General features: G+C 51.9%; 11 protein-coding genes across 11 annotated transcripts; 4 read left to right on the forward strand and 7 right to left on the reverse strand.

Moving 5' to 3' along the window:
• SNOG_13440 (hypothetical protein) lies at nt 1-336 on the reverse strand (the record flags this gene model as incomplete). The annotated part of the gene is made up of 2 exons (XM_001803601.1): nt 1-171; nt 211-336. The coding sequence occupies 2 exons, from the start codon at nt 334-336 to the stop codon at nt 1-3; spliced, it is 297 nt and encodes a 98-aa protein (XP_001803653.1).
• A 1,447-nt stretch (nt 337-1,783) lies between these two features.
• Nucleotides 1,784-2,488, forward strand: SNOG_13441 (hypothetical protein; the record flags this gene model as incomplete). The annotated part of the gene is made up of 1 exon (XM_001803602.1): nt 1,784-2,488. The coding sequence occupies one exon, from the start codon at nt 1,784-1,786 to the stop codon at nt 2,486-2,488; it is 705 nt and encodes a 234-aa protein (XP_001803654.1).
• A 1,518-nt stretch (nt 2,489-4,006) lies between these two features.
• Nucleotides 4,007-5,887, forward strand: SNOG_13442 (hypothetical protein; the record flags this gene model as incomplete). Its single annotated transcript, XM_001803603.1, has 1 exon — nt 4,007-5,887. One exon carries the CDS (start codon nt 4,007-4,009, stop codon nt 5,885-5,887), a length of 1,881 nt encoding a protein of 626 aa, XP_001803655.1.
• A 1,915-nt stretch (nt 5,888-7,802) lies between these two features.
• SNOG_13443 (hypothetical protein) lies at nt 7,803-9,612 on the reverse strand (the record flags this gene model as incomplete). The annotated part of the gene is made up of 4 exons (XM_001803604.1): nt 7,803-8,567; nt 8,619-8,772; nt 8,890-9,432; nt 9,497-9,612. 4 exons carry the CDS (start codon nt 9,610-9,612, stop codon nt 7,803-7,805), a joined length of 1,578 nt encoding a protein of 525 aa, XP_001803656.1.
• A 410-nt stretch (nt 9,613-10,022) lies between these two features.
• SNOG_13444 (hypothetical protein) lies at nt 10,023-11,522 on the forward strand (the record flags this gene model as incomplete). Its single annotated transcript, XM_001803605.1, has 1 exon — nt 10,023-11,522. One exon carries the CDS (start codon nt 10,023-10,025, stop codon nt 11,520-11,522), a length of 1,500 nt encoding a protein of 499 aa, XP_001803657.1.
• A 761-nt stretch (nt 11,523-12,283) lies between these two features.
• On the reverse strand, nt 12,284-12,890 carry SNOG_13445 (hypothetical protein; the record flags this gene model as incomplete). The annotated part of the gene is made up of 2 exons (XM_001803606.1): nt 12,284-12,686; nt 12,850-12,890. 2 exons carry the CDS (start codon nt 12,888-12,890, stop codon nt 12,284-12,286), a joined length of 444 nt encoding a protein of 147 aa, XP_001803658.1.
• On the forward strand, nt 12,288-12,716 carry SNOG_20147 (hypothetical protein; the record flags this gene model as incomplete). The annotated part of the gene is made up of 1 exon (XM_001803607.1): nt 12,288-12,716. The coding sequence occupies one exon, from the start codon at nt 12,288-12,290 to the stop codon at nt 12,714-12,716; it is 429 nt and encodes a 142-aa protein (XP_001803659.1).
• A 689-nt stretch (nt 12,891-13,579) lies between the features above and the next one.
• On the reverse strand, nt 13,580-14,926 carry SNOG_13446 (hypothetical protein; the record flags this gene model as incomplete). Its single annotated transcript, XM_001803608.1, has 1 exon — nt 13,580-14,926. One exon carries the CDS (start codon nt 14,924-14,926, stop codon nt 13,580-13,582), a length of 1,347 nt encoding a protein of 448 aa, XP_001803660.1.
• Nucleotides 14,927-15,849: 923 nt separating this feature from the next.
• SNOG_13447 (hypothetical protein) lies at nt 15,850-17,311 on the reverse strand (the record flags this gene model as incomplete). The annotated part of the gene is made up of 2 exons (XM_001803609.1): nt 15,850-15,986; nt 16,021-17,311. 2 exons carry the CDS (start codon nt 17,309-17,311, stop codon nt 15,850-15,852), a joined length of 1,428 nt encoding a protein of 475 aa, XP_001803661.1.
• Nucleotides 17,312-18,495: 1,184 nt separating this feature from the next.
• On the reverse strand, nt 18,496-18,909 carry SNOG_13448 (hypothetical protein; the record flags this gene model as incomplete). Its single annotated transcript, XM_001803610.1, has 2 exons — nt 18,496-18,747; nt 18,838-18,909. 2 exons carry the CDS (start codon nt 18,907-18,909, stop codon nt 18,496-18,498), a joined length of 324 nt encoding a protein of 107 aa, XP_001803662.1.
• Nucleotides 18,910-21,724: 2,815 nt separating this feature from the next.
• SNOG_13449 (hypothetical protein) lies at nt 21,725-22,996 on the reverse strand (the record flags this gene model as incomplete). Its single annotated transcript, XM_001803611.1, has 1 exon — nt 21,725-22,996. The coding sequence occupies one exon, from the start codon at nt 22,994-22,996 to the stop codon at nt 21,725-21,727; it is 1,272 nt and encodes a 423-aa protein (XP_001803663.1).
• Between the last annotated feature and the right edge of the window lie 242 nt (nt 22,997-23,238).

Here is a 23,238-nt window from a genome sequence, read left to right on the forward strand (position 1 = left end):
TTAGAATAGATAATCTGGGAAGTCTATGAGATGCTTTGGGAAGCCAGGAGATGCTGCGCTGGAACTTGTAGAGTGCGGAGGCGGAGCTTTAACGTCTTGTGGGGCAACCGCGGCCAACACTGGACCGAGGCTGTCGGAGAGGAAGTCACGCGTCGGCAGATCGGCCATTGGCTACAAGCCTCGCTCCCAAGGCACTTTTCCCTGCCTCACGGCTGAGACCATCTCGTACGAGTTTCTCAATGTCGCGTAGACTCGGTCGCTCAAGCTGCACGGTTCGACAACGCTTTGGCTTGTTCCTCTCACCGTCTGATGATTGTTCCCAACAAACTCGGCCATTTCGGTGCTTCTCCACAGTCGGAATCATCCACCAACCTCCCTGGCACGTCTTGAATAAACATCCGTGAAAGTGTGGTCAGACATTTGTCGAAGATGTTAGGATTGTCGGTGAATTGAACATCTTCGGAATCACAGTCTGAAAGCTTTGCGCATTCGATGCTCAACTTCAACATAGGCAAGACGCAGGGCAGTCATGCTGATGTAGGCCAGAGATGACAATGCATCTCCGATGATTACATACTGAGCTGACAGCGCGTTAAAATTGCACATCGTACAGCCGTGGCCTCTTGTCTGCAGCGATTACTAGTTCAAATATTCCCCTGTCGATGAAACATGTTATGGAGAGTTTGCCGCTGAAGCGCTGTCTTTCCAAGTTGCGAATGAACGTTGTACAGACACAACGTAGTTGATGCAATGCGGTTGTTTTCGAATCACTTTCTCGCCATTCGTTGCGAAGACACATAACCATATCATGCGCAATGAATGTGCTCTCCTCGAGCTCGTCTTCCAAAAAAGGGATGGATTGGGTGCTGGGAAGACGCAGAAGCACAGGCTGTGTATGATCGGGGTCCAGTACTATCGTGGCATTGCCCAAGTCCTGCACAATGTTGTGTTCTTATATTTCTGCGTACTTAATAACCCTCCTTCCATTTCATTGATGTTTGTGTGATCAGGCTGTAGTCACTGTTGCTGTGACGAATCTGTAACGGGCTGGCGGACAGCGGGTTGATGATAGCATTCTTCAGTGCACGTGATCTGCAGACAGTGTATGGCGGATGGTGAATCAAATCCTCCTTTTCCACTTCGAGATGAAATGCGTTGCCGAAATCCGTCACGAATGCTAATTGGAAATCCTAACCGCTTTGATATAGGCTAGAAAATCGCATCACGAACTGTACACAGTTATGAGATGTTTGTTGCGTCCGATGTGCTGGATGTAGCTGATGTGGGGCGTGGTCGCGTTCAAACGTCGCGCTAGACCCACGCTAGCCACTACTTACACGTGATTGACACTGACATCCTTCGTCAAATGAGCACTGCTATCTATCAAGACTTCCTCTCTTGAGATTCTTTCAGTCTTGTGGCACGTGATGAAATGCCTTCTCTTTGTTGACTTTTGTAAGGAAGCATTTCGAACCCCGCACTCTTCTACGTGGCTAGCAGCATGCAAAGTTGCTGCACCCTCAATCGCGACACTTTTGCATCTAGGAATCAACGTCAGTGATGATGACTGTGCAAGGTGGTGCTCAAGGTGTAGAGTAGTTTATCTGTGCGGGGCAGCATGACGTAAGATGAGCACCAGCGACATGCATACTGCGGGTGTTCAGCCGACGATATATCAACATAGCTTCCTACAGGTTTCTTTCGCATCGCCTGTGTAGCTGGTCACTGCTGTATTCAACGCCATACGGAATCAGAATCTTACCGTGGAGAGATGTCCTTGGGCATGGCCGACACCGCAAAGCATACACTTCTCGAGCGCGTCTTCGCAGCCAGCAGTACCGAGGAATCGCGCAAACTGTATAATGAGTGGGCAGTCACTTACGACAAAGACATGACTGAACACGAGTTCACAGCTCCACGCCTAGTCGCCGAAGCGGTCACTCGTGGACTGAAGCTAAACCATATGCGCAACCCGCAAGAATCCTTGAGCAATACGACTATTGCTGATGCCGGGTGCGGGACTGGGCTCGTTGGTGTTGAAATGGCGAAGCTAGGCGCGAAGAACATCGATGGACTCGACATCAGTCAAGGCATGCTTGACGTTGCAAGCAAGACAGGGGCATACAGGAACGTCAAGACTACTGATTTGACATCGAGGCTACCATTCGCAGATGGAACGTATGACGTTGTCACATGCTGCGGCACCTTTACACACGGACATCTTGGACCAGAGCCACTGGAGGAGTTCTTGAGGGTGATAAAGATCGGCGGTATTGTCGTAGCTACCATACTGGAGAGCCACTGGCAGGAGGCGGGCTTTGATATGGCAGTGGAGCGTCTTGCGAAGGAAGGAAAGGCTAAAGTGGTGGAGAATGAATGTCGAGAATATCGAAAAGATGCAGGCGGCGGCCGGATCTTGGTCCTAAGGAAAACGTCAGGAGCATCTGGTGAGAGGAAAAAATTCAGCACTCTGAGCTTGGGATCGTAGGGATGCTGATACTCCGAAAGCACTGCGGTCGAAGTGAAGTAACGTCGCACTGCTCTCTTAGGGTTGCGCAAAACAGCGACTCATATCAAGGATACGCAGATGAACGAGATTTTGATTCCTGCGTGCAACAAATTTTCATGATCTTCCTCCTGTCTTTGTTCTGACATGGGCTTGGGCGATCGATGGTACCTGCATGAATGCATGTGCCCTGCCAAGACGCTAGTGAGACCGAAATTCAACGTCAAGCCACCAACGTCCAATTCATACCACATGAGTGCACTGTCCAGATATGGCGATAAGGTCAATTGCTGGCAACAGCAACCGTATAACTCGCATTTGTTGCTCTCAATGCTACGCGGAGTATGAACAAGCAACATTCTTCGACTTGATTACAAACGACTTACGACGAGCAAGCGCTCACAGAATCGACTTCATTACCAGACTGGACGGAATTATACTCATTTCTTCCGTTGAAATCCCCTGAAGTATCTAATCTTTCCAGTTTGAGACCAGCCGCGCAGTTGCGCGATTCATTCCGTTAATTTCCACGCTGTACTGTGTCGCCTGAAAGATCTTGTGAGTTGAATCACTGAAGGCATAGCGCTTGGCTCATTTCTGACAGAGATGCATTTGCTGCCTGCGATTTCGATTGCGCGCGTGTTGCTATGCTCGTGCATTCGAATAGCAAGCGTCGAGCCACTGGCAACCTGGTGCGCGTATTTAGAGCGCGCCCTTCGCATCTACATTCCTCAATCCGAATCTCGCTCATATAGTCAACATATAAGTTTGCGATTTATATGCAATTGTCTCTACGAACTCTCTTCCCATGTTCCAACCTTTATGGCCCTACCCAACTGTCCCGCTTGGTTTAAATCGCGCATTTCCTGACACGCCCACGATCGTTTCACGATGATTGACGTCATGCATGCTGCAGCTACGCACGCTCTGCAGCCTTATACAGCCTGCAGAGAGCTCTGCTGTGTATCCTGACCCTTGCACATCGCCGACTTACTCGTTCGGGCTAGTCCCTTCCAGATGCACGCAGGATCGTTACTTTTGCACGAGCTCAGGAAGCTGGTGCACGTACCCTCATTGCGAGAGCTATAGGTCGAGCTCTGTCATTGGCCTGCCGCGATATCGTGAACTTCATCGATTCACTGTGCGCCGATGACGGAATACCTTTCTCGAAAAAAACGCGGGCTAGTCGACGCTTTGGCACCACCCGTGAATTCTTCTGCCCGCTCTATACATGAACATCGCGCATTCTCTCCTACTACCTTTTCATTCTTTTCTCACACTCTGCATCCGCTCCACAACCAAGATTGGCAGTCTTCATTCTCTCGACTCTCACTTTCAACGCTCTCTACCTAGTACCCAGGTACCCCTAGGTACGTTCCTTGGTCTACCCATCACATATCATATTGCCGCTCCAACCTTACCATCTTCAAACTGAAGGAAGACGTTCGAGCTTACAAATATTTGTAGCCGCAGAGACACCAATCTCTTGTTACCCCCAACATGGCAGCACTTCCTCCTCCTCCTCGCAAGAACAATTCTCCTTTGTTCGCAGATGCCCCCTCCCAGTATCTTGCCTTCGCTCAAGGAGAGCCAATAACGGCCGCAGAGATCGTTGCTTTCAGCCCAAACGGGCTTCGGTCCTTCGCCATCACCTTTCGTTTCGCTTCCAATGGCTACTCAAATCAGATAATCGAGGAGATGGTCGACTACTTCCGTACACCCAGCAGCAAAGGTAAGGCGGACAAGAACTCTATCTGCAAGATGATGCAGAAGTCTGTGCGCGATAAGAAACTGTTCACATATCCTGGCACAAAAGTGGTGAAGAAGCAGCGTGTCGCAGCAATGCTCGAGTGGACCAACAACTATCACCAAAAGGCCAACCTCAAGGACACTTACGGGCCGTTCAATCATACAAACCTGGAGTTGACTGGCGAGTCCCCAGATCTTGGCAAGAATGGTGTTCTGGTCCCGGACGTCCGCTTCGACTCGCTTGCAATAGGAGTGCAGCGCTTCCCCTCCCATCGCCTCGGCGACGGCTTGAATCTGAGCAGCTGTGTTCAATATGCAGTAGCTCACCCGCAAGAGAACTGGATGTACCCGAGCGACTTCACAGCGCTTGTCAACCACATGGGACGTCGTACCATCCAGCAAAAGCATCTTGATCAGGAAGTTTTCCGCCGTTGGAAGAGTGGACCACCGTCACCTGCTGCAGCACCCATCAAGGCGCCCCTTCTAGCACACGGCTTTAGTGCCCCTGCCGCTCAGTCAACTGGACAGGTTGTGGGCGCAGTTCCTGTTACTCAAGCTGCAGCTCTTCCCGCAGCTCAGCCACCTCAGCCTGTGCCCATCGCTCCACTAGCACCTGTCGTACAGACTCATCAGCCCACTGCCACTGCACAAGATCCTCAACTCGTCGGTGCTCACGCTCCTAATCCCTCTGGGGCTCGACCTGTTCCCAGCCACTTCGTAGCGCCTTTCCCTCATCCAGCAGCTCGGGGTGGGCTTCATCGCGCCATGAAATCCAATCACAGCACTCGATCTGTTGCTTTGAGGCCCGCATCGAGTGGTGTCAGCAAGTCCAGGAAGTCGCAGCGCAAGAAGATGCTCTGGAGTAATGCCCATGAAGTGCAGTTTCTTCTAATGCAGAACACAATCGATGTCCGGGCACAAATAGGATCCCATGACCAATCATCTCAAGTATTGGATCCCGTATTCAAAGCCATCAGCAACCCGAGACACTCGCAGCATCCCGTCTTGGTTCATGGGAACGATCAGCAAATCTCGTACAAATCACCGTACCCGCAATTTGCTCATCCAGAGCCTCCTTCCAAACAGCTCTTTGTCCCTGTCCTATCTCATGGGAATGATCAACAGGCCTCGTACACATCGCAGTACCGGCAGTTTTCTCATCCAGAGCCTTCTTCCAATCAGCACTATCATCTTGGAGTACCTCAGAACAATCAGCTCTCTGTCTTTGAAGACACAATCATGGACGGCATGGATCTTGATCCATGGGACCCCGAACTTCTTTGTGCAGCCAAAACGCCAACAGCGGAAGAAATAAACCGGTTCTTTGATAGCGTCGAGAACGTCGAAAATGCAGCGACCATGGCTCCTCTTGTGCCCAGCGATACTTCGCCGCATCATACCACAGATAGTACAACCGCATTCAGTATGTTTCCGGACCTACCCCCCATCATATCTGAGGATCCAGTCGGGAGCATCTACGATCCCGAGGGCCAGCCGCAGGAGTCCCTCGGTACTGTATCCCCACAGAATCTGCCATACCCCGAAATTGATGACAACGGCCTTGTTCCGCCCAACGGATTCGGACCGTATTACCGTTTGGCAGATCATCAGCGACACGATTCTTGGTATTGAACACGGGTCGATCGGTCCCTTGTGGAAGTTTAGGGCGTCCCATCGGCTACAATCTATCACTAGCCGATACACCAACCGTTCGTCTTCTTTGCTTATTATGATTTTCTTTTGGCCCACCTCAGCACCAGCGTTGCGACATTCTCGTCATTTTTCTTTCTATTTACTAGGAATTACGGTCTTACATACATACTAACGCATGAGGATAGATGGCCGGTTAGACACGTTGGCACACGGGGTCTCATGTTAGGTTATGCGACAATATTTAGTCTGTTTCATAAGGTTTGGGACGGAATGATACCCTGGGACTGGCTTTGGCGCACATCATGTTCACGTTGCATGGCCTGATGCTACATGATTCATAACAAGCTCAATTTAAAAGCTTTGCTCAATGTGCCAATCCATATGCTTCTTATCTTGTTTACTGGTATTGATATCTATGTGTCTATGTACGAACACGCTTGAAACTTCTAAAGTGTGAGCCAATGACCATTGCGACCATCCTCGCAGGGATCGGTCTCTAGCCGCATTCAAAATGAACTTCCGAGTTTTTGCGCAAAACACGGCTAACCATGAAGGACCTGCTCTCACTACATGTGCCGCTCTGGGTGGAACGTGCGCAGCCGAACACGCTCCCACAGCTCCAACTGACCAGCCTCACAACAACATTATAGGATTTGCACCCAGCGTTTTGTACATGATTTGAGACTTCCGTCGACCGCACTCCTGTCAGTAACGAGTTTGACGACGAAATGCACGATGCGACACTCAGACAACCCAACATCGTGCGCTCACAAAGACGCTCTCTCATGTCCGACAGTGGCACGTTGAAGATGGTACATTGAGACAGCAGCGACGCATTCAACTCGAATGCATGCACGCAGAAACGTAATATCCAACGGTAACGCTGTCAGTCTGAGCATACACAGTCTGGCGGAAGACGGAAGGCGCTGCGAACGTCTTGTTCAGCGTGCGCGCAAGAGCTACGGCCGCGAACAAGATGTCCGCCACAAAGCCAGCCCACTGCTACAAGCTGACAGCAACCACACTCTTTTAGGATCTACAGTTTGGGAACGGGTGGCGGACCCGCCGCCAGAGTCCAGGCACTGTATGATGCTGCAGCCGGCGTGAGAGATGGGCAGGAAGGCCCCTCTTGCGCCGCTGGCAGTCTGTATACTGGAGCGGTTGGCCGCGGTTCACATCATGGAGGGCATGTTGTTTGTTGGCGTGTATCTTCGCACGTGGTTATACTGGATGTTGCGCCGTCACGGCACCTGTCTGGACCAAGCACGAGTAGGACAACGTAATCTCAAGTGCGGCACATCTGCAGTCTGTCCCAGTGGACTGAGCTCGTTCAAGCATTTCATTTTCCAGGGTAATGGAGGCTTGCTGTCCACCAGGCCCTCTGGCTTTCTGCTCGTTTCATCACACGTCTTTGCATAAGTAGTGTCAACGCGCGCGTAGATATCAGCGACATCTTAGGCAGTCGGTCCTGAAGGTTGCATAGAAGACAAGCCTTCAGCTTTTAGACCACTTGTTCGCACATGCGCTCATGTTGTTGATAGCCAGATAAGCATAAGTTGTTGTACTTTTAACAATTTGAGTTTTTGCTGGTCAGCCGGTCAGAAATGCATGTTAATCACAAAGGACGAGCAAATGATATCAGCCATGTCACGAGTTATCCGAGTAGAGTTTTCAATTCGTTATCTTGTGCATGTGCAGTGCGTGAGCAGTATGTAACGTGGCTCCAACTCCGTGCAAGACCCCAATTTAAGAGGTCGCACAATATCCATCCAGACCATCCAGTGCTGAGGTCAATCCAAAGCAACAAAGCCGTGTGACAACACACGCATGTCAATGACATCTCACTACCAATGACACCAATGTTGCCGCTGCCGTGCCGAGACATTTCACGCCATCAACCGAAGGAGATAAGCTGGTCGCTGACCCAGAAGACCGCCCTACGGTGCTCTGTGATGAGCTGAAGGTGGTAATCGTACTCAGTCCACGTATTGCTACCGTAGAGAGCATACTGCTCCTTGGCCCAGCGGATGTTCTCGGCCCAGTCGCTGACATCCATCGGCATCGGGTCGGTCAAGCGGTGCAACTCACGGAAAGGCGCGTGACGACGCGGACCGTTGAAGCGGGTGGAAGACAGGGCGCTAGCCCACATGTCCTGCGAAGTGATAGCTCCGTCGGCAGCATACAGGTAGATCGAGGATGAGTCGACGCGGAGACGATTCTCGGACAGAACGGGCGGCTTGAGGAAGACAGGCTTGCCGAAGGGGAAGGCGCGTGCCAGATCCATCATCTCGGGGCTGACTTCAACTTCTGGCCTGGTCACGGGAGCAGAGTACATGCTGGGCTTGTTGGGTGAGATTGTCGTGTTGACCTTCTGTTTGGCGAGAACGTCGATGTTGCGCTGAGTCTCAGAAGTGATGTCGCGGATAACCTCGCGCGCCTTGAGAGCGGCGGCCCGACCACGAGCGCCTTTGATGGGTGAGACGAGTTCATCTTCGCTGACCACCTCGGCGTCTGGGATCTCCTCGTCAGACTCGGAGTCGCCCTGGTGGAAGTCGCTATCGTTGAGAGGCGATGCGCGAACGGGCGGCAGTCCGGCAAGTCTACGGCGCTTTGCTGGAGTGGAATAGCCAGATGGAGGGGATGCGACATCGTCGTTGTCCTATGTCATTGTCAGCGGAGTTTTTTAGATACTGAGAGTCGCCAGAATCACCTCAAAGTCCGAGCCGTGGTCTCGAAAGTTAACAGTGGCCTTCTTCGCCAGCCTTCCGCTCTTCCTCCGACCGCCAGGCTCAACCGTACCGTCTGTACCCATCATACGCTTCAATGGTGAACCCGACGCTGGCGCGTAAGAACCGCTAGTGAACCTACTAGATTGAGACATGACGCTGGGACTACCAGGATACCCGTCGAACTGAGTGTGTTCGCTCTTAATTGTAGGTGTAGCCCTGGAAGCAATTTTCTGCGGCGATGGGAAGACGTACCCTGTGCGGCGGGCGAAGATTTGTCGATCGTGGTGAGCGTTGGTAACCGGTGCGGGTCCGCCAAGCTTATTCACCATGGCCTCAAAGTCCGTGGGAAAGTACCATTTCTCGGACGGGTGAGAGAGTGCGTAAGCTACACAGCGCGCAAGATCGAGGGCATCGTCCCCGGCCGGATGGGTCTTAACGTGCCGAGCAAGGGACTGAAACTCAATCGGATCTGCCTCCCTGTTCTGTTTAAAATTGGTTGATGCTACTCCTGAAGGGGCACTCTTAGGGTGAGTCTCCCGCGGTGCTCGAAAGTCTTCTACGTTAAGGTCTTTCTCGAGCATTTTGGGGTCCGGCCGCTTGAACTTGAAGTGTGTCGCCACTGTCCAGTCATGGAACTTGGCTCGACGCATGCCGTAAGACATCATGACTGTGGCAGAGTTTGGGCGGAACACGCCGTCACCGGGCAGGTTCCTGAACTCGTTGATTAATGCGGCGATGGAGACAGATTTTCCACCATTGGTAACGAAGCGGTCGATGACATCGATGCTCTTCAGCCTAGATGTGGTCCCAGTCAGTATGCTGAAGGCTCACATGCAGTTCACACCGTCACATTGCTTACCAGTGGGGGAGATAGGCCATGAGCTCGGCTGCCGTAATGTTGCCAGCCGGAAAGGGGAGGTTCCAATGGGGGCTACCCGCGCCGAACGCATTGTTCGCTGCGAGGGGAGATGCCATTGTAGTGTCTCTATCTTGTCAGCTGAATGACTTGTGCTTGAGTGCAGCAAAAAGGATCAGGGAGAGCGCAATTACCTGCCAGGTCTTGCGGCCACACGAGCTTCGTGGTGTGCGAGCAATGTCTTGTGTGTATACACCAAGGGCAGAGCTATGCTGACACAAAATACGTGGTGGGGTGTAGGCAGTGCGAGGGCGTTAGACGCGTCCGTGGCCAGCCAAAATTGACTGAGACGCTTGGACCAGCAGCTGTAGCGGGTTTGTGGTTGTTGCGGCAGCCAAAATCTCCTTGGATTGGAACTTCTTCCAGACTGGACCTACTAGACTCCCCTACACAGATCGTGCAGCCAGGTGGGCCACGGTACTTCTCTGCTGAATCAACATCTGCTCTCTTACGCCCAAGCATACACGCCATGGAGTCTTCCGAGCCTGAGAAAAGGCGCTACATAATACGGAATAAAGACATCTTCGAGCCGTATGCGCCTCCATACCATCTGCCCTTTCCTACAGGCGCGCGACTCACCGCTTATGAGCTGTTGGCCTTCTTACCAAATAGCCTGCGATCTCCAGACATCGTATACCGCTTTGCTTCCAACGGGGCCTCCCGCCGCGCTATATGGACCATCGTAAACTCAGCCCGGGATCTCCAAAAAGAGTGGACGCCCAATCAATGCGGATCGATTCTTGCACAAGTCATGAACCGGGCAGGGTTCGAGGGCTGGGTGATTACAGCACATTGGGATTGGCACAGTGCTCTGAAAAACACCTGGGACGAATCTAACCTGGAGGTTACCGGCTTCAAGACACTGGGTAAACAACAGGAAGCCGACGATCTGGACAAGAACCGGCATGTTCCTTTCAAGGACTTAGCTGTGTCGGTTCGTAGATGGCCACAAGGCGACGAGGCACTTGACTTGACTAGGATGGTCAAGCACTGCGTCGAGAATCCGGATGAGCTGTGGCTGTACCCACAGGACTACAGCCGACTGTTGTCTATCGTTGGCGGGCCTGCACCAGCTGGGCGTGGACATAAAGACCGCCAGATCTTCATGCGCTGGGAGGACGTCAAGCCAGCTCAACCTCGAACATGGTCCGCGACAGAAATGGAAGCAGCAAAGAACATTCTGGAGACAAGGAAGGAGAGCAAGAGCAAGGGAGATGCGAAGTTGAAAACGCCAAACTTGCAGAGACAAGCAGAGAGCAAGGGCAAAGGAATTGCGAAGCTAGAGACACAAAAGTTTCGTACACAAACAAGTGAACCGATGCCCACTGCGGCACTCCCCGCAGCACTCCCCGCAGCACTCCCCGCAGCACTCCCCGCAGCACTCCCCGCAGCATCGACTGCAACACCGATCGCAACACCGACCACAACACCGACCACAGCACCTCACATGGGCAGAGAAAGGCCAAAGAAACGCCCTAGACTCGACGACATGGCGCTGAAGGAAGCGACAAATAAAGGAGAAAGGGAAGCTCACGTCGAGCACGACGCACCACCTCCAGCTAAGCATTACACACCTGCTTCCGCCAAGTATGTTGCACCTCCTACAGAAGCGACAGCCCCAGACGAAGCTGTAGTCCTTCGTGCTTTCAATGCGGAATGCATGGCCGGCGAAACCGATATGTTCAGTGCCTATGCTTTCGGCGGGCCGCGCAAGCAGCTACCTTACCGGATGCTGCACAACATCGAGCAGCCTGACAAAGGAGATTTCAGTGGTTGGGCGGAGAACCTGAGATGGGCATTCGAGCAACGCGCTTGCTTCTACCACGCGATGCAGACCGAAGGGTGGAACGAGAGCCCCGCGCACCTCGAATTCATCGCGCAGACGAGGCAGAAGCAGGTATGGGCGTCAGAGGAGTTGCTGGAACAGATCATGGAGGAAGAGGGAGAGGAAGAAGAGGATGAGGAGTAGGCCGAGGATGGAGGACCGAGAAGGTTGTCATGAGTTCAGAGAGCATTTGAGTTCCTGAAAGCTCGGTAGGCATCAGCTGTTTGCACGGGCGGCAGCGACGGAAAAGGCGATAGCCGCGTAGCGAGACGTGCAGGATGGAGGCAAAGCACGTGATACAGTCATCTGAAAAAAAGCCGCAGTATCTACACAGATGTGCCTCTTGTTTGCGTGATTCATGACAACAGTTTTGATAGGTGAGAGTGTTGAAGTCAAGAGTGGTGGTCGTCGCGTGGTGTGCAAACAAACTTCGGTTCGTGCCCTTCGCGCCTTCCCGTATTTACACTAGCGCGAAGGCAGGAGTTCTCGCGTTTGAAACGTTGCGGGCGAAACAACCGAAACAACTTTCGAACAGTCTTCCAACAAGCTTTCCAACGCATTTCGAATCTTGTTCTGGGCTCCGGGGAATGCGATTCGCGATGCTTGGCTAGCCTGTCGCATCCATGCCCGTCGCGTGGACGGTGCAGCCCCACACTGGGAGCTGGAATAGTTGCTTCCGATGAGCTTTGCGTAGCAAATGCCACATTGTGATACAAGCAACTGAGTAGTATGTCGCGGTCTGGATGTGAACCGATCTCTATAAGAGTAATTGTGCATCCCGCGCGAATTAATCTCAAATCTGCTTCCGACCAACTTCATCCACTCTCTACCTTACGTAATATATACATCGAAGGCTTTGACAGTCCTCGAGAAAAAAAGTTAATTCTATTACCTTCGTCGTCCACCTAAATGCATTCCTCCTCATTCATCACACTCGCCCTCGTGGCAGCCGCTCCAATGGCCCTCGCCCAGCGCTCCAGCATCACAGCCTCATCCAGCACCACATCGGCTCCAAACATGAAGCCCATGCCAACCGCAAGCCGTGGAGCGGTCACCATGGAATGGAACAGCAGGCCTATCGCAGCCGTCGCTAGTGCGACCCCGACAGGTACACGCACCGGAGAAATGGAAGCCGGCATGACTATGTCGGACGGCATGGTCATGCCAACTGGTATGAAGTCCACAAGGAGCGGAAGGATGGGCTCTTCGGCAACTGGATCAGCGATGGCGGGTATGAGCATGTCGGGAGAAGCTGAGAGCTTCAAAGCTGGCCTAGGCTTCGCTCGTGGTGGTGCGGTACTCTTCACCCTGGGTGCAGGTGTCTGGTTTTTGGGATGAGCTTTGATGGGGAAACAATTAGACTTTGACACTCATTGCATTGTACATAATTCATACAAAATTGCCTCCACTTTTGACTGCAGACCAGAAAGGATACCAAAATTCGTGTTATCGGCTATTCCTGCGTGCATACCAAGCCTGGGGCATCCCTAAACAAAAACACAAAGCCGCCATATTTGACGACAAACCATTGTAAATTTCAGTAGTTTTATTGAAGCGGGCAAGTCCACGTCCTGCCACAGGAATGCGCATTGCGTCGTGTTCGACATCATCCATGCATTGGCAGATAGGGGAGCAGGAATTGAGTGCGCAGACCGATGCTCGTAAGTAAGACCTACCCGTACCTACGACAAGAGGGAGTCTTATTCCACCATCAATAAACCTATGCTCCGTGAACATGAATATTTATAGTCAAACACAGCGCATGGGAGAAGACGCGAAGAGCTTGCAGCCATGAAAATACGGCATAGATGGACACACTACTACAGGAAATTCCACAGCAAAGCAGAGACACTGAGAAGAGACATTTTGATCTAAGGAAAGACGTCAAACTATTCGGAAACCAGATTCCACCACCGTCACCGGTCACAAAATCGAACCCCTGTCGCTGTGAAACACAACCTCATGTCGAGCTCCATTAAGAAGCCCGATAGTTGCGTGAGAAAACTGGGATAAGCCATGCAAAACTCTTGAAGACGCTGCGTCGGAAGACACATACAAGTCGCGCAACAGTGAAATTAATTTGTACTGCTGGCTGTGACATGTACCGCCTCAGCTACGGAGCCAAAAGGAAGGGGTAGCGAGGAGGGCGTCGGTAGCTTGGGCTACTTCAAAAAAAGGGTATGAGGCCACCGCGAAGTCCCTCAAAGCAGCCACCAATCACCGCTTGCCTGGTCATTGAGCGTCTCGCTGCTATCATCGAACAGGGTGTAGTCGAAAGACCCGTCAGTGGGAAATCTCAAAACAGCCTGATCGAGCCGCATATAGACAGGCAAACCAGGAGCGTTCTGGTGCACCATTGGATAGCTCTGCCCGGTAGATGTCACCAAATCGCTGTTGTTCTGGGGGTGAGTGGGCTGCCGGAAGCCGTTCTGGGAGAACGAATGGCTCTGATCCTGTTGGAGCGACAGCTGGAACGGGTTCGCTGCTTGAGGTATGAAGCCATGACCCTGGTCGTGCAAGAAGGGCGAGTTTCTGGCAAGGTCCTGATATGGCAGGTGTCCACTGAAGCCCTGGTATGGTGGGTGAGGAGTGTAGCCCTGGAAGGGTGTGTGAGTAATGTGGCCCTGGAAGGGTGTGTGAGTAATGTGGCCCTGGAAGGGTGTGTGAGCAATGTGGCTCGGGAAGGGTGGGTGAGCAGCGAAGCCCGCAGCGAAGCCCTGGACTTGAAAGCCGCCAGCGCCGAAGCTAGACGCAAACCCGACAGGACGAGAGGTAGTTGCTGCAATCATGTCAGAAGCCAGAGACTCCTGAATATCCTCGTCGTTAGAATCTTCGGCGACCGGAAAAGCCTCAATATGACGAAGTTCGCCAGCCACCCAGGCCCCCTTGTTCTTCCAGCGAAGGATCAAGGCATTGTCGTAGTGCTTGGCTTGGAGAACCCGGCCGTCCTGCAGCTTCCGCACCAGCTTGGTGAAATCGCGAGGGAACATGTAGCCCTTCTCCGTTTGAGCTTCCGCATACTGGACACAGCGTGTCAGCATGAAACCGTCTCCGGTGGCGTACGATGGGTGGCGGACGACGTTGATGGCGAGGTCGGCAAAGGGAATGTTGTCCATAGGCGGATTCGTGATCTTGCCGGCCGCATTTATCTTGGGGTAGACTTCGCAGGCAAGGAGCACGTCCTTGAGCGTGAGGTCTTGGGCGCCCCAAGCAAGACCGTACGTCAAGTTCTCGTCGTTGTGCTTGCGGATGCTCCAGTTCTTGTCAAAGTTCTCCTGGAACTCCTTGGAGAGAAGCTTACAGACGGAATTGATCTCGGCTGGCCACTTCTCCCACTTGCGGTGGAGGTTGACGATATTCGCGATCGTCCTCTGGTCAATACCGGCGGGGACAAAACGCCGAAGGAAATTGTAGTTGCGGGTGCTGTTCGGAAAGTAGGTGAAGAATTCGGCAACGGTGATAACCTCATTCTTTGGCAAACGGAGATTCCTGGATGGGGCCTCGCGGCCGAAGACGTTGGAACGGTCTTTTTGGCCCACTGAAGTCATGGCTGAAGGTACGTGAGTATTGCGCGCCCGTGTGCTGATGGAATTGTCAGTGACGATGCGCGTGCGTGTATGTCTCAATACCATGAGCTTCTATACGTGCCTTTGAGGCACTGCTTTGATGCGAAGATCGATCAGTCACAAGGCATTGTTGAATTGTTGAGTCTGCACGTTGTTGAATATACTGAGTCCGTGTGTGGCGATATATTATACACCTGGCGCGTGCTGCTGCCAAGGTCAGTGCGCAGCCGTGCTCGGCCTCACATTCACAATGGTGAGGGGTGAGGACGGAGGCTCATCGGGCGACATGCCGACCGTATTGCGAAAATTGGGAAGGCGGGTGCCCCTTCACGTGTTCCGCCGTTTGCAGTAGGTAGGGCTGGATCTATAAGCGAGATGTTGGTCATGAACACTTTGAGATCGAGCTTGTCCGTGGAAAGTATCAATGAGAACTCAGACAGAGCTGCATTGGCACGCAGTGGTATATGAGCGCCAGATGCGGTTTGCTCATCGCAAATGTGCGCTTACTCGAGATTGTCCAAGCAAATTTCGCCTTGGACAATCAGGATCATCATTTATAGCGACTAGATTGCAGTGGTAAGTTACAATAGCGCGAAGACAGTAGCGGTAGATAGCTTGTTCTATCGAAACCAAGCAATGCTAATTTGAGTGCACTTCCAAGTCGAGCGTCATAGTATGTCACCGAAATCGCGATCGAGTCAATTTCCTAACAATGTGGAGGCTCCATACTCAGATTCTAGTACAATTCATGTCAACAATCAAATAGGCCACTCGGCTTCTTAGAATCAAAGTTAAATTCAATTTATCTGTTAATCTACGACCTGGGTTACTTCACCTTCTTTTGCTGCACGTTTCTGAGACACGATGTAAGTGTCATCAAACGCTGAGGGGATATCCTAGTCCCTCTATCTGAAAGTGAGCCAAAGATGTTGGAGGAATGCGGCTTCAAATGCTAGACGGGCCTGAGCATTACCATCCTGATAGTCGGAGAAATTCTGCTGCCATGGCATAGTCTGAGTCTTCGAGCGGAAAGTCGCTGAAACTGAAGTCATCGAAGGTTGTATAATTTCCCATACTACCGATATTACTGGGCTGTACTTCCTGGTAGAGTTTTCCGCTTTTCAGTAGATCTTCCGGATGCTGAAAAGTGAAATCGGCGACGTTGTGGGAGTAGCTGACCTCATCGATGGCTGACGCAGGAGGACGAACACTGGGTAGGGTAGCGATGTACCCAAGAGTGGAAAGATCACGGACTACGCCAGAGCCATCTTCTCTACTATGCGAGAAGCTGAGCTGGGTACCGAAAGGTAGGTGCACCGATGGTTGATGGTTCAACTGCGCAAGATAGTGGGCGACAGCGCCCATGTCGGGGCTAGCATGAGGCACATGAGGGACAAGGTGCTGGTGAATGACATGATGGCCATCTTCGAGTGTGACAAGGGCCGATTGTGCAGTGATACTAGCTGCGAGCGCTGCAGTGGCTGTAGTGTGCGTAGCCTTGGCAAAGAAGTGTGCAGCCGGCGTCTGCGCTTCATTCATAGCAGCTTCAGACTTGTTGACTTCGTCTTCGGTCTGGATGATGAGAGTTTTGTTGGCACTGTCGGCTTCGTGCCACCGCCTGAAGACTTCTTCATCATGGTTAGCCTGCTGTACCGGCTTGGGCCCACCAAGCTGATGTGTCAGCCAAACGAAGTCGCGCGGATACAGCAGACCAGATCCGGGGTTATGGAGAGACCAGATAATACAGCGCGTAAGGTCCAGCGCATCGTCACCATCCGGCAGGCGAGTCACGTCAACTGCCAGGGCTTCGAAAGGGACGTTTTCGATGACTCCCTCGCCATTTCCGTTCTTCTCGGAGAGATCCTGGCAGTTGAGCTGCATGTTTGCAAGCGTCAGGTTGTCAGGCGCTGGCTTTTTGTCCTGATACGTGCCGCTCTTTTGGTTCCTGAACGTCCAGTCTACCTGCCACTCGCGCATTGTATTGCGAAGAATAGCACCCAGGCTGTTTCCCTTCAATGGATATTTTGGGAACGTCCGGTGCTGGTTGATGATGAACTGCAAGGTCTTGGTGTCGAAGCCATTCTGTACAAGGCGATTCAGCGGATCGCGGGAGCGGATGGTCTCGGTGAGGAAGACGACCTGCTCAAGGGCCGAGATGTTGCCTGCCGATGGGAGACGAAGGCGCGCAGAAGGAAGATGATGCCCAAAGATATTATCAGTTGGAATTCCCTTTGCCTTGGGTGCCTTGGGTGCCGATACGGTGGGCTTCGTGACCTTCGCGTTCTTCGTGCGTGCAATTGGACCAGTACCTTCCGCGGTGGACTGGTGCTTCCTCGTGGTCTTCGTTGCTGGTACGACCTTGGCCATTTTGACTTCTATCAAGAGTTAGCGACACATGCACGGCATGAAGACTGTGCAGGAGGATTCTCCAGGCTGAAAGTCGTACCTGGTCTCAGACGCGTCTATTGGTGCAACGAGTCGGGCCGGTGATCTGGTATGACAACGAAGTGTGTCGCAGTTGCTGTAAGCTTGTAAGTCTCTTGTAGAGATTCCGAGAAGTTGAATGCTGTCTACCTAGGTTGTGCGGTGGAAATTTCTGGGGGGCAGCCTCGTAGTGGGAGTTGATGTGGATGCAAGTTGACACCAGCCGGACTACTCTGGACGCGACTGAGCATTGAGTGTCCGACCTGCGTGACAGCAACCAATTAGAGAGCTTCGTGTATTTTGAATCACTCTTCGGCCCGGGCGATCCGTTACGCGCTTACCGAAAAGATAGAAGGCTCAAGAGAGCCAGATGTACACTTTCACTCTCATACGTACGGGGCAATCTCGATGCCCAAACGTATTTAGCTCCTCTAAAAACGAGACCTTGGTCGAAAGAACCTTGGATAAAGCTGTTTCAACCCGGTGCTCTATCCCTGATGATGATAGAACAAGCATACATAAGGATGTATATAGGAGAGGCGGCGGACGACTCCGTTGGAGTCGCAACGTCTAAGACCTCATGGGATCAGGGCGTTAAAATAAGTGTAAATTCTCGAGATAGGCGCCTGATTTATCTGATTTATGTGATATCTAAAGGATTGCTTCCAAAGAGCTTGCTCCTCGAGTGCGTGCAGGTTTGTGTATCAATCTCAATGCTCCCCGCTCTAAATCGTACCTTCCTAACCGACAGTCAATTGAGACTTCCCCTGTGGAACCAAACGTTTCATATCATATCTTGCACCTTCCGGCGCCGCAGTCGATCCCGAATCTTTGGACAGAGCAGTCATTCTGCCGCGTCTATGGGCGGTGGTTACTCTGGGCCCTTCAGGGGCGGTAATCAGCCTTCTTCAGCGTCGGTCTCGTCGTCGAACACCATATCCGTCTCGTATAATTCTGTTAACTCGGCCCTCGCTTGGAGCGTGAGCTTCTTCTGGTGCTGCATATAGTCACCACCTTCGGACCCGGACACCTTTCCAAACTCGCCACGCCGGAGCGGTTTTATGGCGCCTTTGATTTCGCTGCGCGAGTTTCCAAGACAGGCTTTCTTCGTCCGCAACTTCAAAATTTCATTCGCCGGCCGGGCCTATCTTTTGCGTCTGCATGGTCGCTTCTTCCGCTTCAGCATCTGTGCGCTCTTTTCTTGAGCGGTCTTCTTCTTTCTTGTCTTGCTCACGCTGGATGCGCGCAGATCTTCTGGCAGGTTCGCACTTTTTGGAAGACAACTTTGGCAAGATGTCACGCTTTCGACGAGCTGGTGTCGTACCCTCCAAGCCTAAGGGGGTAACCGAGGGCTTGCACGGAGGTGTTCTCCGCGGCCACTGTATGCGCGTATAGCTCCATTTTGCTTTCATGGGAGGGTACGTGAAAAAGCGAGGCAAAGTTTGCGGTCCACCCGGCCTCTTTGGTACCCATGGCCTTGGGAGGATGGCGGAAGAAGTTCGACTTTTGCCTTGGCTGAAGACGGTGTGGGAAGAAGACATACTTGGTGGTAGTATGGTTAGAGCTTGGTTGTATCAGGGTTGGGAATCGAGTTCGTGCTGGAATTGTGTCTCTAGGTTCATATCGTCACTCAGGCTTTTACAAGTCACAGCAAGCTATCAGGGTAAAACTTCTCTTATGACATGTACCATGGTACAAACTCAAGAATTCCAATGTATGACTATTGTACTGGCTACTAGCTTCGCTTTCCTAGAGGGGGTACTCTTATGTCTGCTCGGTAAACTAGTGGAACGATCCACGGAACTGTATAGCGCGACCATTCTAGCCCCCGTCAATCATGCCTCCTGGCGACTACGAGAACTCGTGGTACACCAAATTATCTCTCTAGCCCTAAGAAGCTGCGCACATGTTGGAGTGGAATAGACTTCAACCCCGGCTGTTCGCCCTTGAGCCCATCCAGGCAAAATGCCGTAGTTTTTGGTGTACTCGCATATTCACAAAATGTGTTTTGGGTGGATAGCCCAGTACACATGTTCTCCCGCGCCAGTAGCGATAGGTCGTTTGCAGCAAATATATTCATAGCACGAAATGTCGGCATATCCTTCTCGCTTGGAAGCAATGATCGGAGCCACTCACTACACTGCTGCAAGCGTAGATTCGTTGGCGGTATGGACTGAACCTTGTCGTCCTCGCTCATTTCACCCGCTGGTGTTTGAATGTACTGAAGAAAGCTTAAGGATGAGGTGATTTGAAGCTACTCCTAGTTTGACAGCAAATGGATCACACCAGTCATTGGCAATATGGGCGCAATGAAAGCAGGGCCCTTCCCCATCACTTCCTCGGATATTGTATCATTGCGACCTTTTGCGCTGACCAGAGGCCGCTGATTGCTTAATAACTGATCTTCCCGGTACAAAATTGGATTCGATTGGCCGTACTCTCGACGACCTGGGACCAAAGTAGGTGATGGGGATGTATTCCTCAATCCGACTAGAGGGAGTTCTTTGAAGCGCCGCTTCGTTTGCTCTTGCACATTTTGCGATGCTACGTGGTAACTCTTCAGGCCCATGTTCGGTCTGGAGGCTTCATGGCCGAAATCCGACGTTATTAGATATCGATTGGCAGGAGTTAGACCATCAGGCTCAGTCGTTTGCAATTATAGCTCGTGAACCCGAGTCTCCAGTCTATTCCTAATATCCATGATCAAGCGTTTTGAACTGACTGGGCAGTGATTTTGCCAAGGAATATCTGCCATAGTAGGTGGCATCTCAGCGGCTTCAACGGCCTTGCGCTTACGACTGTTTGGATCAGTCTGTCCATCAGAAAGAATTGAGATATCAAGGGTTGATTCTTGTGTTTAGCCCGTAGGTTTGATCGATGATGTTTCAATATTCTTGTCTAGGCCGGACTCCGAGGCAGATAATTTCGTTGTCATTTTTTTGGTGGATGTTGTAGCAGAAACTTTTGAAGAAGTCCCGAAGCCCCTTGATTGAGTGAGGAGTCGATTTAGGAGTTGGGTAAGAAGTTGAGTGAGGAGTCAATTAAATGATAGTTTATGTGATAGTTCAAAAAGAGTTGCGTTCTTATCTATACCTAAAGAGCAAACACGGTTAGGGGAAGGTAGAGACACACCTCGGTGTGATGCATTCACATGCAGTAAGATCTCGGACTACCATTTCGGCATCTTTTGCACAATTCGCGAATTCTAAAAACGATCGGAACGCAGCAAAGACTTCACATTCCACTCTCGAAGATAGCCATAGTGCGATCGAAGAAGTTCGGTTAGGGTTTCCCGACGCACAAGATAGCGCGGCGCGACGCACCCCCGCGGTCTTAGGATCTAACACGATTCCGGCAATTTTTGCCTGCGGGACGCAGGCTAGACGCGCAAAAGACTTCAACATGCAGGCTATTTGCGACAACAGTGCGTATCGATCGACAATGTGGTACGAAGTGATGTCGTATATTCCTATCTCAACATCTTATGAACACTGAAATGTCCTGCAGCAAAGCCCATTTGGCCTGTGAAGATGTCGTTTTTTTGCATATGCGAAGCAGGCAGTGTGCTAACGCTACGGTCGCTTTCCGGAATAGTACCGCGGCGCACAAACCCACGATAATTCCAATATCAAAAAGTGCAACGGTAAAGATGCTTGGTAGGCTAACGCGACATGCTATGCACGGACCAAATTCTGGGCTTCTTGCTAGTGCCGAGTTTCAGTGAATCATTGCATTATCAAAGCGTGGATCGAACATGCACTAGTAGCGCAGTCCGAAGTTCCATGGTATGAGTGGAGTTGCCCGTGTCAGCTTCGGAGTTTGGTGGCTACGAAAAGTTGAGCCCGTGCCTATGTCAAAGCTTGGTTCCCCTAAATTACTCGATGTGATAGTGTGCTTGACCTGAAGTCATGAGACGTGTCTTGTCGACGATAGGGCGAGGAGGTCAAATTATGAGTATCAGCATGGAACTTGTGGCGCAGGAGGCAACACTGTGGATATGAAGATTTGGGGGTCGTCACCACGACGGTCTTGGGGACACAGTCCTTGTATTGTATGTACACGTAACTATCCAGCGCAGTGTCTCAAAGGAAAAGGTGAAAATAATAACTCAAGCAAAGAAAAAAATCCAAAGAACGCAATACTCCGTGATTCAGGCCAATCCATGACACAGTGCTTCTCCATAAACCTGATGTCATGTGTATCGTATACTCCTTGTGCAATGTTCCAACGCCGTAAACTTACATTGTCCTCCTTAAACACCTGACTCGCCTCAGACCGTATGATAGAAGTGCCTCAGTTTATTAAACTCATAAAAGGATACTTGGCCTGCATTCTTTCCTCCCAAGAAGGAGTATTTCAAACGGCGGCCCTCTCTTCCTTCTTCTTCTTGATGCGCGCAAGCGTTGCATTGAAGTCCTTGTGCGTGAGATAGTCGTACCAGTGTTCTTTAGCGAACATGATGACCTCGTACGCATCATCTCCAGGCTTCGAGTTCATCAGGCGGCGATTAGCGAGCAGACTTATCAAGTATGGATGTTTCGGCTGACCCTCAGGCAGGGGGAAGTACTCGAGCAACTCCTGGTAGCTGTGGAAGTTGGCGGTGGGGTCGCTGCGAAGCTCTTTGGCTCGGGCGTTCCAACGCTCACGCTCTTCTTTGGCGACGCGCATTTCCTCGGCGGCCAGGTCGTCGCGAGCCTTTTGTGCCGCAGCCTCGACTAGCGCTTGCTGAGCCTGCTCGTGCTCGGCCTTGAGGCGGGCTTGCTCAGCTTGAAACTCGGCTTCTCGCCGCTCCAATTCCTCTTGTCTCTCTGCCTCAGCTTTGGCGAGAGTTTCAGCTCGGAGTTTCTCTTCCGCCCTCCTCTTCTCGGCTTCGAGAAGCTGGGCTTGACGGCGCTTTTCAGCGTCAGCGGCTTCTCGCTTCACGCGCTCGGCGTGATGCTGCGCTGCGACTTTCGCTTGTGCAATGCGTTTGGCTTCAGCGGCCAGGGAGGCAATCTGGTTGACAGACGACTGGTGTACCACATTGTGGTCGATAGTTGCCTGTCGCTTGGCTGGTGGCATGCTGGACCCGTCAAATGCAGCACGCTTGAGACCCTGAAGAGGGGCCGGGGAGGCAGTCAAAGGGCTGGGCAGCTGTTGACCCACTGGCGCCATAGTGTATCCCAAGGACGTCCGCGGCGTGATCAGGTGTCGCTGCTGTTGTCCAGGCGGAGTGACCGGGGCGTACCCGTTAGGGTATCCTGGATGCCCTCGCAGCATCGTCGCAGCCTGTTGCTGCTGGAGACGCGCTGCATCATATGCGGACCTGGTGTACGGAGACATGTCGAAACCGCGAGAAATCGGCTGGATGTAGTTTCCTGGCGCCGTGTCGAGCCCAAACTGATCAGCGTAGCCTGAAGGTATACGTGACGGCATCATCCAGAGCTGCTGTTGATAGCTGCTGGCGTTATAGCTGGCGGTATTGTGCGGCGAGGCTCCAAAATTAGAAAAGTCCTGCCCCATATAGTTCATGGGCATGGTGAACGGCGAGGATGGGTTAGTGTAGCCCGGAGGCACTTGCGACAGCATCGGCTGCTGCTGCTGCTGTTGCTGCTGCTGCTGGGTAGGAATATGCTGCTGGAAATGCATATTGTTGGAGAAGAGTTGTTGGGGTAGAGGTGAGGGTTGTGAGTGTGGAGGGAAAAGAGGTGTGGTAGCTGCTGTCTCACCGCCTGGAGAAGGCTGGGAGGTGAAGGCGTAATCTGATGAGAAAGTCATCTTATCTCTGTTCTTATTGTCACAAGTGTGAGTAGAGAACATCAACATCTGCAATAGGTGTTAAATACTGCGCCAAAAAATCATAGTATTCGTCCTCAGGCAATAATGGGGAT

The sequence above is a fragment of the Parastagonospora nodorum genome, assembly GCF_000146915.1.
Source record: "Parastagonospora nodorum SN15 chromosome Unknown scaffold_26, whole genome shotgun sequence".
Classification (NCBI taxonomy): Eukaryota; Fungi; Ascomycota; class Dothideomycetes; order Pleosporales; family Phaeosphaeriaceae; genus Parastagonospora; species Parastagonospora nodorum.